General features: G+C 47.4%; 1 protein-coding gene across 1 annotated transcript in view; it reads right to left on the bottom strand.

Annotated features, from left to right (window-relative positions):
• The window catches only part of UBE2H (ubiquitin conjugating enzyme E2 H), a 64,594-nt gene that overhangs the window by 12,279 nt on the left and 31,815 nt on the right, over positions 1-20,500 (bottom strand). Inside the window, exons 2-3 of the mRNA XM_053407005.1 lie at positions 13,123-13,199; positions 11,476-11,550 (exon numbers count right to left, since the gene is read on the bottom strand). Coding sequence (XP_053262980.1) covers positions 11,476-11,550; positions 13,123-13,199 — 152 coding nt within the window. The remainder of the gene's footprint in view (positions 1-11,475; positions 11,551-13,122; positions 13,200-20,500) is intronic.

The raw sequence follows: 20,500 nt of genomic DNA, 5'->3' as shown, positions 1-20,500 counted from the left end.
CAGAAGGTCAGTGGTTCGAATCCCCACGACGGGGTGAGCTCCCGTTGCTCGGTCCCTGCTCCTGCCAACCTAGCAGTTTGAAAGCACATCAAGTGCAAGTAGATAAATAGGTACCACTTTGGCGGGAAGGTAAACGGCGTTTCCGTGCGCAGCTCTGGTTCGCCAGAAGCGGTTTAGTCATGCTGGCCACATGACCCGGAAGCTGTATGCCGGCTCCTTTGGCCAGTAAAGCGAGATGAGCACCACAACCCCAGAGTCGTCCGCGACTGGACCTAATGGTCAGGGGTATCTTTACCTTTACCTTTCACAGCCTTGCAAAACTCAACCCATCAACTGAAAGCTTCTCATATTCCAAACTTGGATCAAGAAGATTAGACAGCCTCAGCAGGAACACTGGAGAAGCAAATTCAGCGGAAAGGTAGCCATTTTTAAAAAAAATTATTTTTTTTTTAGCGTATAACAAGAGTGACTGAAACTCTTGAACTGGCACAACAGGGTACAACTGCCAGGTTGGAGTCAAGGGTGTGCTCAGGGCTTCAGGATCAGGCCCGCCTTCTTCCAGCCCTGAATTGGGTTCTTTTACTTCCTGCCTTACAAGCAACAAGGGCTGACATCCAGTCCTATGGGGAAAAGCTCTACGGCACTACAGAGGTCAGCCAAAACCTTCCCACTGCCACTGTTGGCAGTCCCCTCCAGTTCAGATGCACCAGATGGAGAGAGCAGTTATTATTGCAGTACTGTGGAACTTGCTTCTAGCTGAGGTCACACTGAGGGCTCCCTCCCTGTTGAACGTCTGCCATTTATTCAAGACTTAAAAAATAAATAAAAAAATAAGAAGGCTTTAAAAACTGATTTTAGCCTGGAGAAGAGGAGGTTAAGGGGTGATATGATAGCCATGTTCAAATATATAAAAGGAGGTCACATAGAGGAGGGAGAAAGGTTGCTTTCTGCTGCTCCAGAGAAGCGGACACGGAGCAATGGATCCAAACTACAAGAAAGAAGATTCCACCTAAACATTAGAAAGAACTTCCTGACAGTAAGAGCTGTTCGACAGTGGAATTTGCTGCCAAGGAGTGTGGTGGAGTCTCCTTCTTTGGAGGTCTTTAAGCAGAGGCTTGACAACCATATGTCAGGAGTGCTCTGATGGTGTTTCCTGCTTGGCAGGGGGTTGGACTCGATGGCCCTTGTGGTCTCTTCCAACTCTATGATTCTATGATTTGTAGAATGCTCACCCCAGGTAGACTCGCCTGGTGCCTTCACTACAAATCATTAGGTGCCAGGCAAAAACATTCCTCTTCTCCCAGACCTCTGGCTCATTAAACAATCTATGACCTTTTAAACTGGGAGGAGGTTACTGCTTGTGAACATGATGTGTATTTTTGTGTTTTTATATTGCAAATTGCAATATTGTGATCCTCGGATGAAGGGCGACAGAGAAATTTAGTAAGTAAAAACAGCAAGTATTCATTTTCAGTCTTGGTGCATCCGGTCTCCTGAACACCCCTTAGAGAAGACGGATTAAGCGGTATACAAATTGTTGAAATAAACAAATAATAAACAGAATTGCTAGCCCTGGCAGAAAAACAGCCCGGAGGCAGGGCACAGTTTTCTTGTCTTCTCATTGAAAATAATAATTATGAGGAACAACAGACCACCCACATCTTGTGGACATATTAGCCAGCCTTCTGACGTCAGTATTATAACCATTATCACCACCAATTGCCAACCACAAACATTAAAAAGAAGCTGGGTTCTGTGGTGAAGCCTTGTGGGATTACACAATTATAACTATTTTATTAGCCAGTCAGCCAAAGCTTGTGGGCACATCAGTCAGCCTTCCAACTTCAGTATTACTAGGCCTCATTATTAAATACAGTGAATATTAGAATTCAATATTTCTATTTTCACTCACTGCTTCTGGCTGACAGGGTACCCAGCAAACAGACTTCTGTACCTGCATTATTTCCCCTGCCTTCTGCAACACGCTATGAGTATCGTAAACTAAGGTTTACAATCCAAGTACAAACCTTGGCGGAGAAGCAATCTTTAACCACGGCCCATGAACCATGGTTAAGTTGCTGGGCTCCATTCGCACATCACACCGAGCCATGGTTTAGCACATCACCCACAGTTTACACAACATACTCCTATTCTTTTCTATAGGGGGTAATTCACAGAGTGTCCTCCTATTACAAAAAAATAAAATGTAAAAAGCAGCAGAAAGGCACTTTTTATAATTGATGTTTATGTCAACCATCTGGTCATGTGAATCTGGTTCTGTAAGCTACACTGAGAGCTTTTAAAGTCCAAAGGTGGGGTATAAATCCCTTGATTTAAACGCATATATATTTATATGCCCCCTTCATGGATCACTGCCTTGCCGTGGCGAAGGGGCTTGAATAACTCAGAGAAGCTATGAGCTATGCCATGCAGGGCCACCCAAGACGGACAGGTCATAGTGGAGAGTTTTGACCAAACGTGATCCACCTGGAGCAGGAACGGCAAGCCACTCCAGTATCCCTGCCAAGAAAACTCCATGGACAATGACAACAGCCATACAAATTTCCCAGTAGTGATGTATGGAAGTGAGAGCTGGACCATAAAGAAGGCTCATGGCCGAAGAATGGATGCTTTTGAATTCTGGTGCTGGAGGAGACTCTTGAGAGTCCCATGGACTGCAAGAAGATCAAACCTCTCCATTCTGAAGGAAATCAGCCCTGAATGCTCACTGGAAGGACAGATCCTGAAGCTGAGGCTCCAATACTTTGGCCGCCTCATGAGAAGAGAAGACTCCCTGGAAAAGACCCTGATGTTGGGGAAGATGGAGGGCACAAGGAGAAGGGGACGACAGAGGTTGAGATGGTGGGACAGTGTTCTCGAAGAGACCAGCATGAGTCTGACCAAACTGCGGGAGGCAGTGGAAGACAGGAGGGCCTGGCGTGCTCTGGTCTAGGGGGTCACGAAGACGACAACATATTTATATGCATTTATACATATTTATATCCCTTGGTTACGCAGAGTGACCAAGGAGAAAAAGGTTCAGTCTTCAAGGGCTGGGATTAATCAGGGAAGGTAGCCGTCCATTCTAGGAATTTCGTGGGGTGGCTGCCAAGGGGACTGCTACCCTTGGGGGGGGCACTGTTGTGCCAAGGGCAAAACCAGCCCTCCAGCACCAACTAGATGCTGGATCTGCGCCCACACAGAACCTGTGAAGTGTGTTATGGGGTGGGAGAATGTGCGTTTGTGCAGAGGTGCACTGCACTCCCAAAGCTCTCAATGGACACCTCCACTTGACAAGCCGCCCATCACAATGACAGGCATTTGCAGCACAAACAGTAATTAGCAGCAGCAATGCCTGGGAAGCAATTAGCATCTTGTCACCACGGAGACCTGCCACCTTTTTCTGCCCGATTACCTTGGGTTCCCTCGCTGAAAAGCTGGTGGCGCCTCTCTTAATGAGGTGCCGAGGCTATTTCAGGGAGTCTAGACGCAGCCTCACGCCACTGTCCCTCTTCCCGGCCACCAGCCTCCCAACCTCCTCCGTTATCAGAGCTCTTTTGAAAAATAAATAAAAGGATCTTTTTATAGAATCCGTATGGAGGGAGAGAGAGAGGCTCTGGGAGGCAGGCAGGCGACTCTGCCGAGTCTCTGAGAGGTGCAAGCAGAGGCACAAAGCCAAACTTACAGAAGGGCAAGCCGTTCATGCAGGGACATTGGAGCCAGAGGCAGTCCTGCATGGAGGCCAATGGCTTCAGGCAATGAATGTGTCACACTATTGAAGGCGGTGAAGATAAGAGGGGGAGACACCTGAGCCGCGGGGGCCACAATTCCCCAAGGAAGTTCTTCTACGTCACAAGGCCCCTCCGTCACCACCTGCCTTCCTGCAAAGAAGGGTGGCAACCCTGAAGCTTATATCAGTGTTTCTCAAACTTGGGTATCTGACTGTTTTTCGGACTACAGTTCCCATCATCCCTGACCACTGGTTTTGCTCGTTAGGGATGATGGGAGTTGTAGTCCAAAAAACCCAGCTAGAAACCCAAGTTTGGCTTGACTACCCTACGTTCTCCTACAAATGGACCTTGAGCTTGTTTTGGAGGTTCTAGCAGGGGAGCGCAGCTATCGTATACCCTTGACCGAAGAACGGTACACTCCTTCTATCTGGGATGGTGGTCCTCTTCCACCGAGAGCGCAGCTTCGGGAGGAACGCACATGGAGCGGTGAAGGAGGAAGGGGACACCCGCCCAGCCAGCCAGATCAGCCAAATCAACCCTGGCGATCAATGAGGTGACAGATGTCGCAGCCAGATCACCCTCACATCCAAAAACATTACAAATTTAAGGATGTCCAGGATAATTCACCTGTAAGAAGCAGTGGCAGAAACTTTTAAAATCTATTATCATCTCCTGCCACAACTGAAACAAATAAAGCCAACTCATGAGGAGTTAAAGAGACATGCAAAGCGGGCACCTCTAAGACAAAATCTAAGCGCCTATCTGAGAAAACAACGCTGAGCGTGATCAAAGAAACTATGCCATCCACGGCCGTACCCCATCAGCGCCCTTCCAGGGCATCTCCAAAAACCGCAGATAGAAGCGAGTCGGTGACCCTAAACATCGATGGGAATTCATCGGCTAGCTTTGTGTACAAAAAAAGGGATGGGACTTGGTTCTAATTCCTCAAAAGCTCGTTTTGGCCAATTATCCAAAGCCATTGGGCCCATGTGCTGGGATGGATCACATGAAGCACCTTCTGTCCATTTTAAATGGTATTTTACCAGGTAAAAACATCTGACATAGTTGCCACAGAGTACTTATATCAAGACAGTCACTCGGTACGAGCTCTGATCACGTTTCTAGATCATAACCTGGCAAATTTTATTTTTAGAGCAAGAAATCTATTCAAAAACGAAAGGATGGAGCTACTAAGAATTTTTGAAAACTGAGCACCAATAGCTCCCCTCCTCCCAGGGGTGATAGGATGCTAGGAACAGAGGATCAAAAAGAAAAACCCAAGTTTGGGAAACACTGGTTTATAGGCATCAACCAGGCCTGGGGACTCTGGCGCTCACTCAATGTTAGGACTCCAAAGCCCATCAGCCACAGCAGCAAGCATGGCCAAGGATGATGGGAGTTGTAGTCTTGAGGCTCAACACCCCAGCTATAAGCCTCCTGTGGCTTTTGCCCTCTCCTCCTCAGGCACTGATTCTTGCCTGCAGCCATCGCTGCTCGGCGTCCCTCCCTTCTCTTAAGAAACCCTCCAACAGGAATCCTGCATCCTTGCTCCTCATTGCCACCCCGTCCTCCTCTTGGCTGCAACACATCTGGGACCACTTCCCTGGCCAGACACTCTGGAGGGTCTTGGCTCCTCTCTCTCGCCTCTAATATCTACTAGCCACGATGTCTATGTTTTACCACCACTTCGGGTGGCAAGAAGCCTCTGGATGACAGATGCTGGGCATCACAAATAGAAGGGGTGCAGTTGTGCCCAGCTTCTGCTTGTGTTGTTTGGGCTATGAGAATAGAATGCTGTACTAGATGAGATGGGACGCGGGTGGTGCTGTGGGTTAAACCACAAGGCCTAGCACTTGCCTATCAGAAGGTTGGCGGTTCAAATCCCCATGAAGGGGTGAGCTCCTATCGCTCGGTCCCTGCTCCTGCCAACCTAGCAGTTCGAAAGCACGTCAAAGTGCAAGTAGATAAATAGGTACCACTCCGGCGGGAAGGTAAACGGCGTTTCCGTGCGCTGCTCTGGTTCGCCAGAAGCAGCTTAGTCATGCTGGCCACATGACCCGGAAGCTGTACACCGGCTCCCTCGGCCAGTAAAGCGAGATGAGCACCGCAATCTCAGAGTCGGTCACGACTGGACCTAATGGTCAGGGGTCCATCTCCCCTTTACTAGATGAGTCACTGGCCTTAACCCAGCAAGGCTGTTCTTACTATCTTATTCTCTGGCCTGGCTGAACCCTCTGGCAGCTTCTCTTAACACAGGCTTTCGGCGCCAGCTGTTGCTCTGGCTGCTACTTCTCAGTGCTTCCACACGGGCTCTGCTGTTTCCCACAGAGCTGCTCTCACATTAATTTTTTTAAAAAAAATAGTATAGTACAGTGGTACCTCGGGTTAAGTACTTAATTCGTTCCGGAGGTCCGTTCTTAACCTGAAACTGTTCTTAACCTGAAGCACCACTTTAGCTAATGGGGCCTCCCGCTGCTGCCACGCCGCCGGAGCACGATTTCTGTTCTCATCCTGAAGCAAAGTTCTTAACCTGAAGCACTATTTCTGGGTTAGCGGAGTCTGTAACCTGAAGCGTATGTAACCCGAGGGACCACTGTACCAGACTTCTAGAAGGCATCTGAAAGCAGCCCTGTTTAGGGAAGCTTTTAATGTTTAATAGGTTATTGTATTTTGGTGTTCTGTTGGAAGCCGCCCAGAGTGGCTGGGGAAACCCAGCCAGATGGGCGGGGTATAAATAATAAATTATTATTAAGTCCAGCCCCGAGGAAGACTTCCCCCCTTGTTATTTATTCTGTTTAGAGTATTTATTTACCACTTTTCTGGCAGACCTCAGAAAGCTGAGGTTTACGTAAGATTACTACAATGGTAAGAATTACTTTAAAATGCTACAACGGAATGGAGAAGACAACTTGTTTGGAAAAAGCTGCTACGGCATTGTCTTATTTCCCCCTCAGGGCATGAGCTGGATTCCTTAAAGAACGAGGTTGCATCTCACCATTGCCATATTACTAAGACTTGTTTCTGGTGCTCTTATCCGGCTACTTCTACAGGTACGTTTTTGGAAAGCAAGAAAAGCCAAGACTACAGGTTCTTTAAAAAGCCAGACCAAGTGAATAGCAGGAAGATCAGCAGAGGGAACTGAACCATGAATGCTCTCCCTTGGGCAATTCCTGTATTTAAACCATGGGCAGGCAAACTAAGGCCCGGGGGCTGGATCCGGCCCAATCGCCTTCTAAATCCGATCCGACGACAGTCCAGGAATCAGCATGTTTTTACACGAGTAGAATGTGTCTTTTATTTCAAATGCATCTCTGGGTTATTTGTGGGGCATAAGAATTTGTTCATTACAGTGGTACCTCGGGTTAAGTACTTAATTCGCTCTGGAGGTCCGTTCTTAACCTGAAACTGTTCTTAACCTAAAAGCACCACTTTAGCTAATGGGGCCTCCTGCTGCCGCCACGCTGCTACTGCGCAATTTCTGTTCTCATCCTGAAGCAAAGTTCTTAACCCAAGGTACTGTTTCTGGGTTGGCGGAGTCTGTAACCTGAAGCGTATGTAACCTGAAGCGTATGTAACCCGAGGCACCACTGTATTCCCCCCCAAAAAATATAGTCAGACCCCCCCCCAAAGGTCTGAGGGACAGTGGACTGGCTCCCTGCTGAAAAACTTTACTGACCCCTGAAAACCCACCTAAACAGAGCAAACTGACATTTACACAGATCAATTGGTCCCCTAGCCTGCATTTGCTAAAGTTGGTAGGCAAGCAATTCCAAAGACAGTGGATTTCCAAGGGAGGGTAACTGCACAGGCTGCCCTTACCACAGAGCAATGCGAGTCACCTCTTCACTTAGGTTGCCGAACAACCATTTGTATTTGTTGGGAAGAACGTGGCAAGAATACGGAGATGCAGGTTCTGTCAGGAGCTAAAGGCTTGGGGACATCCTTTAGTCTCCTGCAGATGTGCAAGACATACTGAGCAGTAGGTGCCAACAACTCAGAAACTGGATGCGAGATGGGGACAGCTGAGTGGAAAATTCCCAAGATTCTGCAGAGTCACACCAATAAAGTGCCTGCTAAAAGGTAAAGGTAAAGGGACCCCTGCCTATTAGGTCCAGTCGTGGCCGGCTCTGGGGTTGCGGCGCTCATCTCGCTTTATTGGCCGAGGGAGCCGGCGTACAGCTTCCGGGTCATGTGGTCAGCATGACTAAGCCGCTTCTGGCGAACCAGAGCAGTGCACGGAAACGCCGTTTACCTTCCCGCTTGAGCGGTACCTATTTATCTACTTGCACTGGCGTGCTTTCGAACTTCTAGGTGGGCAGGAGCAGGGACTGAGCAAAGGGAGCTCACCCCGTCGTGGGGATTCGAACCACCGACCTTCTGATCAGCTCCTAGGCTCAGTGGTTTAACCCACAGCGCCACCCGCGTCCCTTAAGGGAAGTCATAGACCCACTCTATTTTGCCTCGGTCAGACCACACCTGGAATACTGTGTCCAATTCTGGGCACCACAATTTAAGAAGGATGATCAGGGGTCTGGAAAGCAAGCCTAACAAGGAACAGTCGAGGGAGTTGGGGATATTTAGCCTGGAAAAGGGGAGACTGAGAGGAGCTATGAAAGCTATCTTCAAATATTCAAAGGGCTGCCACATGGAGGATGGAGCAAGCTTGTTTTCTCCTGCTTCAGAGAGCAGGACTCGAACCAATGGCCTCAAGTTATAAGAACGGAGATTCTGACTCAACATCAGGAAGAACTTTCTGACAGTAAGAGCTGTTTGACAGTGGAACGGACTCCCTTGGAAGGTGGTGGAATCTCCTTCCTTGGAGGTTTTTAAGCAGAGGTTGGATGGCCACCTGTCATGGACGCTTTAGCTGAGATTCCTGCATTGCAGAGGGTTGGACTAGATGTTCCTGGGGTCCCTTCCAACTCTACAATTCTATGATTCTATCTACTTGAGCGGTTAGTTCCGAGTGCTACTAAAAATCTGGCATTTGTACACATTTCCGTTCGGCAAATGCAGCGCTGGGTTTGTTAACAGGCAGATGTGCGGCCGGCTTTCCTGTAGCTGCACAAACTCAGCTCCACCCTAGGTGGGCTTTTCTCCCAAGTGGCGACACTTGAGTTGGCTGAGGACGCAAGCCCGGGCCCGCCCCAGAGAACGCTGTGTGTTAAGTGGGCTGACAGTACTTGAAAAGCAAATTAGGGAAGAAGCAAAGCACACTGAAAATAGAATGCAGATACACTATGCAAAGGTCTATTTTAAGTAATGAAAACAGCCACGGCCCGCTGACTCAAACCAGGATGTTAGGCTGGAAGAGGAGGCCGCCTGTCTTGTCCAAGCATCTTTAAGAGACGCATGACGTCTCCACACCGCTTCTCCCTCAAGCTTCTCCTGTTCCCTAGATGGAAGAGTCCTCATATGCACCTCTGTGGGTTGACATATAAACCTGCCCTTAAGTGGAAATGCACAGTCACTGCTGAGTTAGCACCTCCCTTTTCAAAACTCCAGGAAAAGCATGTCGAGACTTGCCGCAATTCACTGCGGCCCCCAAGTTCATGTTTTAAAACTGTTTAGCAACAAAACCCACTGCTTGGAAACTGTAAACATGGGTCTGTCGCCTTGCTGCTAAGAAAACAATGAAAGAAAGTCCCAGTGCTCTGTCATGCTCTAATGCAGGCACCCCCAACCTTTGGCCCTCCAGATGTTTTGGACTACAATTCCCATCATCCCTGACCACTGGTGCTGTAAGCTAGGGATCATGGGAGTTGTAGGCCAAAACATCTGGAGGGCTGCAGGTTGGGGATGCCTGCTCTAATGGGACCGACCAAGACATAGAACCCAGGGTGAGAATTCGTAGATGCTCAGGTGCTGTGTCACTGTGGACCGAGAGAAGAGTTAGACTGTGCCCCACTTGTGTCCTTAGATGAACTCCTTTACTTTCAATACGGGGAGGAGGGGTGAGCCTTCTCACTGCCTGATCACCCCGGCTTCCAATCTGTTGTGCCCTCCTGTCCTGTAGGTGGCACCCACATATCATCATATTGCCTTCTCCCACTCAAGTACGCAAGAGCTGATGACTCATACAGGAGGTCTGGCAGTGGGGGGCACCAAGGAGGGTGGAGGAAAGCTCTCTCCCAAGTGATGTGGGGTGGAGAGAAACAACCACACTGTGCCCTGCCCTGAATTCTATGGGCTCTTATTTTGGTCATAAGGAGGAGAATTTTGTAGGGAAGAATAAACACCCTTTGGGGAGAGTGAGACAAACACCATATACTTTTAACACCTGTATCATTTACCCCAAGGAAGCAACCCCATACTCAGCGATCATAGAGCCACTGAGCTTTCAACTTTGGAAATACTTAAGAGAGCCTGGTTGGGATCTGGGTGGCGCTGTGGGTTAAACACAGAGCCTAGGACTTGCCGATCAGGTCGGCGGTTCGAATCCCCATGACAGAGTGAGCTCCTGTTGCTCGGTCCCTGCTCCTGCCAACCTAGCAGTTCGAAAGCATGTCAAAGTGCGAGTAGATAAGTAGGTACCACTCTGGCAGGAAGGTAAACGGCGTTTCCGTGCGCTGCTCTGGTTCGCCAGAAGCGGCTTAGTCAGGCTGGCCACATGACCCGGAAGCTGTACGCCGGCTCCCTTGGCCAATAAAGCGAGATGAGCGCCGCAACCCCAGAGTCGGCCATGACGGGACCTAACAGTCAGGGGTCCCTTTACCTTTAAGAGAGCCTGGTTAGCCAGGGCAACAATATCTCCTGCATCCATTTGGAGAAAAATGCATGGTTCCTAGAAATACAAGCTTCTAGTTCTCAGGCCTACAGAAGTGCTTTCCCCTCTCACTGGACAATGCCATGTTCACTGCAGAAAGCCAGCTGTGCGGACTGCACATGGACTGATTGTCCTGCTCAGACGCATGGACCAGTCAACACACCTGCACCAGTTCTGATGGTGTGTGTGTGTGTTGCGGGGACTAGTAGTGCTAAATACCACTTCCAATTTCTTAGTGCGGAGCTTCCTGGTGCTGCTCTAATGCAGAGAGGCAGGGGTGAGTAGAAGGAGTGCAGAGAGAAGATCAAAGATCAGGGCACATCAGCTACATATATGAAGCTTGTAGTCTAGAGACCTGAGGTTCGAGCTCTCAGCTCCTGGGTGGGTGGGTCCAAGCTATGGAACACCTGACCATTGTTCAGGCATTGTTATCTCACCTCTTTACTTAAACAACAACAACCTTGGCAGAGTGTTATGGATAATTTGGGAGTTTCCTCTAGGAGTTAAACAAGCAAGAAAAACTGCACTGAACATGTCCAGAAATTCCTGCTCTGTGCTGACCAGGTGAAACTGGCCACATAAGTACCAAAAAAGGTGATCTCTGTGTTAACTCTGGTGTGTCGACTGGATTAAAGGTTCCTGGTTCCAGGAATGGCAACAACGTCATCCTCAAGATCTACTAGGTCACAAGAATTGCTTCCCGGTCCTGGAAGCCCATTTCTGCAGCCATGCCTGCCAATGCCATCTCAGTGTGGCACATTGAAGTGCAGCTTCTGGTCAGTAAACCATGGGAACCACATAGGCATGACCATGGTAGCCTCAGCTCCATCTGCAAAGCCAGCCCTGCCTCTTGGAGCCCAGTGTGTGTGTTTTCCTGAGCCTGGAGCTCATCCAGGCACAGTGCAATAAACTGCAGTCAAAGACCAAAAAAAAGAAAACAAAAGAAAAAGAAAAATGGTAAACATTTGAATCCGTTACCTATAGATGGGGATTTGAAGGGGTATTTGTCAGGAAGGTCCACTCTAACTTTCCACACGCCACCTTCGTACGGTGCTGCAATCAGGGAAGGAACACGGTGTTAGCTGCACAAACTTGAACAAACATCTTCAAGCATGGTTTGCATTCTTAACCATAAAGGCACATAAAGGACTGAATGATAACTCACTTGATTCCAATGGGACTTTTGCATGAGACCTTCCCAATGGCACTGTGCCTTCAGCTTTTTGGACTACCCTATATTTAATGGCCATACACACAGACAAATACTTGGCTTTTCCAAGGGACCTGGGTAAAAACCTAATCCAGAGCCTTGTGAATTTCCGTATTTACACAGGGTCCTCCCAAAACTCACCATCAAATGAAAGCTTACAGTGATGGACTACACAACAAAGATCAGTTCTGGCGCTTGCTAGCGTCATAAAAATATTGATCCACAGCAATGGATCCTCATGATTTTGACAAAGGGTTGTGAAAACCAAACCACCAGCAGATCACGGAACACAACTGTGTATGCAGAAGTGACCTATGATTTGATGGTGCTTTTGAGGGGATCACTTATGAGAATCCATAAGGATCGGTGCCCCAGATTCATGATTCTTACGGTTTGGTCAGTGGAGCTAGAGGTGACCTGTGATTTGATGGGAAGTGGCAGCAGGGAACCTCTGGGGAAAACACTATGCCATTTTAAGAGGATCCATTCTACTTGGTCCAAAGTGCGTGCAGGTGCCCCATCTCTCTTTCATCCAATTTTCTCTCCCTTCCTCAACTGTTTCCTTTTCCTCTTCCACCCAGTTTCCTTCCCTTCCCAGCGTCTGCCCGGATGCTGAGGTCCAGCTCCGAGGGCCTTCTGGCGGTTCCCTCCCTGCGAGAAGTGAGGTTACAGGGAACCAGGCAGAGGGCCTTCTCGGTGGTGGCGCCCGCCCTGTGGAACGCCCTCCCATCAGATGTCAAAGAGAAAAATAACTACCTGACGTTTAAAAGACATCTGAAGGTAGCCCTGTTCAGGGAAGTTTTTAATGTGTGACATCTTAGTGTATTTTTGGCCTTTGTGGAAGCCACCCAGAGTGGCTGGGAAAACCCAGCCAGATGGGCAGGGTACAAATAAATTATTATTATTATTATTATTATTATTATTATTATTATTATTCCCCACCATCTTCTTGGTCACTCTGCCTTCCATCCAACAGCTCTAGTGCTGACCTGAGCTTTGAAAAGTGGAGGAAAGGTATAACTCTTTCAGCTTCCTCTGCTGGTTCTGTGTACTTTTCCAAGGTGGTTGGGGAGTAAACCACCCTTGCCACCTCATGGTGACCAGGGGAGCGAGCAGGAGGCATGGGAACTTGGAGGCTTTTGTAGGTGCCAGGCAAAGTCTGGAAGGGCACCACTGCACTCGCAGGTGCCAAAGTGTTAGCCCCAGCCTCACTGTAAGACAGGACATGTTTCATGAGAGGCACAGGGGATGGGCATTTTTGTAAAAAAGAAACAGGGGAAAAACCAAAAACCCACCCAAACCCCTTATTTTCTTCTCTTTCCTGGCAAATCAACAAATTATGTAGAAAGTGCTTAAAACCCCCCGAAAAAAACACCTTAAGTATCACAAATGGTGGGGAATATTTGCATACTTACTTCCTTGTGGTCCATAGAACTTCACTACAAATTCATTGAGTCCTCCTAGGATGGTGACTTCATGTTTACTTTCAATACTAAATGCACGCAAGTCAAGGAAACGTTTGTCACGTGCGCGAGGCTTATCAAACCTGCTTCTCGAGAACCCTGGCACCCCGGGAACAGCGGATTGTTAGAATTCCTTTACCGGCAAATCTGAAATAATCCTCTCATAAACGAAGCCCGTTCAAAATACGCCTGAGGCTGTTTGCCATGGTTTAAGCAGACCCAAAGTACCTGGCCAGACAACACAGGTGAAACACAGTTCAGGATATAAAGGCTTGAAACCCGTAAATGACTTCAGGTTACAGATTCCAGCATTGGCTTCATTTCTGTATCGAGAGCTTTAAGATCACAGGAATCTGCTGGATCAAGCCAGTGACCCATCTAGTCCAAAATCCTGTCCTCATAGTGGCCAACCAGACGCCTGGGGAAAACTCACAAGTAGGACCCCGGGCACAAGAGAAACTCTCCCCTCCTGTGATATCCAACAACTGGTCTTCAGAAGATCTGCTGCCTCAAATCGTGGAGGCCAACAGAGCCATCACGGCTAGCAGCCGTCATTAGCCCTCTCCATGAATCCGTCCAATGCTCTTTTCAAGCCATCCCAAGTTGCTGGCCATCACTGTCTCCTGCATGAGCAAATCCCATAGTTTTAACTATGCGCTGTGTGAACCAGCACTTTATTTTTAATCTGTTCTGAATCTTCCAACATTCAGCTTCTCTGGGTGCGCACGAGTTCCCAGTGCTACGAGAGGGCGGGGGAGAAGCTTTTCTCTACAGTGGTATCTCAGGTTACAGACGCTTCAGGTTACAGACTCCGCTAACCCAGAAATAGTACCTCGGGTTAAGAACTTTGCTTCAGGATGAGAACAGAAATCGTGCTCTGGCGGTGCGGCGGCAGCAGGAGGCCCCATTAGCTAAAGTGGTGCTTCAGGTTAAGAACAGTTTCGGGTTAAGAACGGACCTCCAGAATTACGTTATTAAGCCGAGATACCACTGTATTCAGGGATGCGGGTGGCGCTGTGGGTTAAACCACAGTGCCTAGGACTTGCCGATCAGAAGGTGGGCGGTTCGAATCCCCACGACGGGGTGAGCTCCCGTTGCTCGGTCCCTGCTCCTGCCAACCTAGCAGTTCGAAAGCACCTCAAAGTGCAAGTAAATAAATAGGTACCGCTCTGGCGGGAAGGTAAATGGTGTTTCCGTGTGCTGCTCTGGTTCGCCAGAAGCGGCTTAGTCATGCTGGCCACATGACCCAGAAGCTGTACGCAGGCTCCCTCGGCCAGTAAAGCGAGATGAGCGCCACAACCCCAGAGTCGGCCATGACTGGACCTAATGGTCAGGGGTCCCTTTACCTTTACCTTTTTACCACTGTATTCACTTTCTCCATGCTGTGCATAATTTTACAAGATTCTATCGTGTCACCTCTTACTCATATTTTCTCTAAAGAATCTCCTATGCTGCAAGCTTTCTTTGCGGAGGAGTCATTTGGTTGTCTCTTTTCCGAACCTTTTTCAAGAAGCTGACCAGAACTGCACACAGTATTCCAAATTTGTATTCCAACAGATCTGTGTAATGGCATTACCATATCTGTAGGTTTATTTTATCCCCAGTATGGAATTTCCCCTTTTGACAGCTGCCGCACACTGGGCCAACAACTTCATCAAACTCTCCACTATGATCCCTGGTCAATCACCACCAGTGAAATAAAGATTCATTTATTTATTTATTACCCCAGCATGCATCGCCTTACTCCTGTTCACAATGAATTATACAGTGGTGCCCCGCAAGACGAATGCCTCGCAAAACGAAAAACGCGCAAGACGAAAGGGTTTTTCGGTTTTTGCGTCGCTTCGCTAGACGATTTTCCCTATGGGCTTGCTTGCGAGTTTGTTTCCTTTTTCTTAAAGCCGCTAAGCCGTTAATAGCCGCTAAGCCGCTAATAACCGTGCTTCGCAAGACGAAAAAACCGCAAGACGAAGAGACTCGTGGAACGGATTAATTTCATCTTGCGAGGCACCACTGTATTTGCCATTTTACTGCCCATTCATTCGTGGGAAAGGCGGGTGGAATTTGAAGGAAGAGACCACATTATGCTATCTCTCTTACTGTGCAGGTGTATCTGAGCTTTCTGCGGAAAGGCAATAAAAGGAAATGCTTTGAATGCAAATAGAAGTCACCTTTGGCAACACTCTGTTTAGCCAAGAAATCCTGAACACCCAAAACACGCCATACAACTTTCAGTCCTCTGAAAGAAAACCAACTATCCAGTCATCCTTTGCATCTGATGCTTGTACATGTTACTTTGGTTTTTTTAAAATATTGTGCTTTAATAGTTAGAATGATAATAGTAATAAAATGCCTACTGCCCTGAGTCTTGAGAAACAACTGGCTACAGCATAAGCAAGCCCTAAACAAATACCGTATTTTTCGCTCTATAAGATGCACCAGACCACAAGACGCACCTAGCTTTTGGAGGAGGAAAACAAGAAAAAAAATATTCTGAATCTCAGAAGCCGGAACAGCAAGAGGGATCGCTGCGCAGTGAAAGCAGCAATCCCTCTTGCTGTTCTGGCTTCTGGGATAGCTGCGCAGCCTGCATTCGCTCCATAAGACGCACACACATTTCCCCTTACTTTTTAGGAGGGGAAAAGTGAGTCTTATAGAGCAAAAAATACAGTAATCAAAGCTGGCAGCTCCTAACAATTCTCACGAGCCCATACCTAAGTTATTAACTGATATTCTTAAAAAGGGGAGGAGAGGAAGATAATCAAATGTTGCACAGCTTCTCTGTGTGATCTTTTACTCGCTGCAGGAGCTTGAAATAAAACCACAAGCTGGTTTTGGGCCAGGTTGGGGTGAGCGACTTCAGTTCTGCCCCAACTCCTTCTAAAAGGTGTCCCATTTGCCAGAAAGGGAACTGGATGTGCAACTTTCAAGAACAAAGTTGTGTATCCTGGCTCCCCACCCCTTCATTTGGTCCGCTTAAGAAAGCAATACTTAAATCTGGAGAAAGTGGAAATTCAGACACAAGTCAAATGTCCCAACAAAAACCAACTGACTGACCAGAGTGCAGATTTACTCCAATCTCAGAGCTTTAGAGAATAATAATAATAATAATTTATTTATATGCTGCCCATCTGACTAGGTTGCCTCAGCCACTCAGGGGAAACGTGCTCGTACGAGGCAGCCTTGGTGCAAACACCTCTGTGGCGTTGCTCGACTCTCCCACCCAAACCTGTTCTAGCTCTCCACAGCACTTCTGCCAAACATTATTCCGAGAAACGTGTCTGCACAACGTTACGCAGCCAGGATTCTGATGCCGTCGGAAGGATGCAGAAAAGCCTGTGCAAATATTTGCCGGCAGGAGAAGATCTACGTACGGCTCTTGGAAGAGAAGCAAAGAAGAGACTCCAGATGAATTCTGACTAGATTGTAAGCCACCGTCTCTTGACCTTGGGAAAAGTTTCGCTCTGCTGTAGACAATGGGGAAGAGATACCAGGCCCCGCACAACTGCAAGCCGGATGTCATAACTATGGCTCAAAACATGCTTGTGCGAGTAGAAGCTATACTTATGCATGGATGTGTGTGTTCATGCATGCATGTGGGAAACTCTGATATTCCCCTATTGCAGGTGCAGTCCTTTGTGCCACACCGAATGTTGTTCCAATAAACCCTTTTTTTCTTTTTCTTTTTGATTTTTTTAAATTTTTTTATTAAGGGATTTTTTTTTATAACAACAAAAACATAACAATACAATACAATAAACACAACAAACAAACAAAAAAACAAGTACAATTTCAGATCTTGTTTTCTTATACCTTACTTCTCCGACTTCCTCATGCCTCCCTTTTCTGTATTCCAATTTCTAATCATTTATTCAGCTAATCTTCCCTTATTTTAATTTAGTTTGATCTTACTTATTCTCCTTATCTTATCCATTACTAATAGTAACCATTTATTTTCTAATCCAACATCATTTTAACTTTCATTAATTTTGTAATATTTCTTTAAATAGTCCTTAAATTTTTTCCATTCTTCTTCCGCTGCTTCTTTTTGAGATGAGGGTTAGATGAGGGACTGCCAGTGAGAAGGACAGCACTAACCCCCCCCCCGCCCTCAATGAGAAGCATTTTACAGTTTTGATCAAAGTCCGTATTTACAATGCACTGCAGGAACATAAACACCCCAGAACATTACCCCTTGCAAAATATCTACTATACAGTCCTACCTCATGTTACGTTTGCTTCATGTTACGTTCTTTCAGGTTACGTCCCATGGTGGCCTGGAAGTACCGGAAAGGGTTACTTCTGGGTTTTGCCGCTCGCGCATGCGCAGAAGGTCAAAATGACATCACATGCATGTGCAGAAGTGGCAAATCGCAACCCGCACATGCGCCGCTGCGGGTTGCGCTCTTCTCATGTTGCGAACGGGCCTCCGGAATGGATCCCGTTCACAACCAGAGGTACCACTGTATTACATTTCTATCATTGCTGGAGTCACCATTCAAACGACAGTCCTTTCCTTTTATCCTGACCCAGGTCAGCCAACTGGGGTATGTTACAGCACTGCTTTGTCTTTGGAGACCATGTTTTCCAGTTCAGAGCTCTTCTGATTGCACTAACGATAGCTATTGCTTGATTATTTAATTTCTATACCGCATGATATATTAAAAATATCTCTAAGCAGTGTACAAAAAAAACCGAAGCGACAACAGAAAAGACTTAAGTATTACAAAATTAAACAATCACATATAACATTTTTACATTAATATCAACTTACTAATGTATATAAATGAGTATCAATTAATTTTCCTTCTGACGCAGCCTCCCTCTCCGCCTCCAGGTTCTCACCCAAGGTCCAAACAAGCTCACCCACCAAAGTCTCACAACAAGAAGAGCGCGTGGAAACAGCAGTCATCACCCTAGTCTCGCACTCTAGACTTGCTTTTTTATCGAGGGCCTTCTGGCGGTTCCCTCTCTGCGAGAAGCCAAGTTACAGGGAACCAGGCAGAGGGCCTTCTCGGTGGTGGCACCCGCCCTGTGGAACGCCCTCCCACCAGATGTCAAAGAGAAGAACAACTACCAAACTTTTAGAAGACATCTGAAGGCAGCCCTGTTCAGGGAAGCTTTTAATGTTTGACGCATTACTGTACAGTGGTACCTCAGGTTACAGATGCTTCAGGTTCCAGACGCTTCAGGTTACAGACTCCACTAACCCAGAAATAGTACCTCGGGTTAAGAACTTTGCTTCAGGTCAGGATGAGAACAGAAATAGTGCGGCGGCGGCAGTGGGAGGCCCCATTAGCTAAAGTGGTTCATCAGGTTAAGAACAGTTTCAGGTTAAGAACGGACCTCCAGAACGAATTAAGTTCTTAACCCGAGGTACCACTATATTTTAATATTTTGTTGGAAGCCGCCCAGAGTGGCTGGGGAACCCCAGCCAGAGGGGCGGGGTATAAATAATAAATTTATTATTATTATTATTATTATTATTATTATTATTATTATTATTATTATGGGCAGACCCAAGGTGGATGACAATTCCTCAGGCTCCTCTCAGCTGTGTCTCATTCAGCTGCAGCCTCTCCCCACCCAGTTCCAGGAGCAGCAGCAGGGTATGTTGAATTTCCCAGGGGGTCCAAAGGATGGAAAAGCCCCCTTCTCGACTCACAGCTCTTTCTTCTCCTCCTTCTTCAGCTCCACCCTGGGAGCTTTCGTCACCTCGCACTTTCCATCAACAGGGAACCTCTATACGCGGACTGGCTACCGGCTGGCCTTCTTTACACATAATGCTAAGCCAAACTGAGGCTTAGCACAAATAGCAAGCACAGTAAGAAAACTGTGGCCGGTTTATTTAAAAGAGTCTGTAAAATAAAACCTATCAGCTTTGCTCCTCACCCACTCCTGCAGCACTACCAGAAGATAAGCCACTGTATGGCTTAGCAGAAGAGGTCAGCAAACTTTTTCAGCAGGGGGCTGGTCCACTGTCCCTCAGACCTTGTCAGGGGCCGGACAATGTATTTTTTTTGGAGGGGGGGGAAATGAACGAATTCCTATGCCCCACAAATAACCCAGAGATGCACTTTAAATAAAAGGACACATTCTACTCATGTAAAAACATGCTGATTCCTGGACCGTCCGGGGGCCGGATTTAGAAGGAGATCGGGCCAGATCTGGCCCCCAGGCCTTAGTTTGCCTATCCATGCTTAGCAGTACAGTGGTACCTCGGGTTAAGAACTTAATTTGTTCCGGAGGTCCATTCTTAACCTGAAACTGTTCTTAACCTGAAGCACCACTTCAGTTAATGGGGCCTCCCGCTGCCGCCAGAGCACGATTTCTGTTCTCATTCTGAAGCAAAGTTCTTAACCCGAGGTACTATTTCTGAGTTAGCGGAGTCTATAACCTGAAGCATATGTAACCTGAAGCATCTGTAACCCGAGGTACCACTGTATAAGCGAACCCAGGTTCAGGGTTTTTATTCCTAACGAACAATGCATGGCAAGGCAGACCATGGTTACAGCTTGCAATGCGCTTGAGGTGAGACAAACCACGAGCCCAACAAACCACAAGATGCAACCAAGGTCTAAAATCTGGGCTCCAGGCTCCACACGGCTCCTCAACCATTTGCAGATACAACTCAGGATAGGATTTTCACCCACAAAGCCTTGCAACGACCCATGAAGAAAAGATGCTTTGCTCTTTTCCCAGGCTGGGAAGACGCACTGCATGGCTGCCCACCACTGCTTTCCCAAGCGGCTAGATGAGGGAGCAGGAAAAGGCCCTGTGTCATTCTTCCTGCGATCTAGAAAGAAGAGGGCCAAGGAGGAAGGTGCTCAAAGCCTTGAAAGCGCTACAAGGCTGCTGTGTACATTGTTCTCTCTTCGGATTACAAGACATGACTTCTACATTACGTTAAGCAAATGCACTTCACCGCCTGCTGAGATTTCTACTAGAGACCTATCAAAATCCCCAGAGACGCCCCCAGGCAACCTGAGCCCTCAACACACAAAGAAAAAAATGAGAAGTACACAGCTCCCCCCACCCCGAGTAAAGGGTCTGCAGGAGAAAGCAGCAGTTAAGCTGAGCTGGGAAGAATTAAGCTTGCAAGTCTAAGAAATTCCTTTGCCCTCAAATAACCTGTCGAAAGAGACTTTTCCGAAAGTACAGATCATGCCAAATCTGAAGCAATCCATGAGACAATAGCCGTGTTATTTTCAGAGAAGGCAGCTGCTGATTTCAGTTTCTTTGAGATGATTCCCCCCCCCCCTTTTTGTCTTGCTTGGGGGAGGAATGGAGAGAGAATGCAAAAGTGCATTTCGCAGAAGTGCTGTAAGAC

This window comes from Podarcis raffonei, chromosome 10 (genome assembly GCF_027172205.1).
Source record: "Podarcis raffonei isolate rPodRaf1 chromosome 10, rPodRaf1.pri, whole genome shotgun sequence".
NCBI lineage: Eukaryota > Metazoa > Chordata > Lepidosauria > Squamata > Lacertidae > Podarcis > Podarcis raffonei.
The sequence above is the reverse complement of the archived record's forward strand: the minus strand, read 5'-3'. Positions and strand labels throughout refer to the sequence as shown.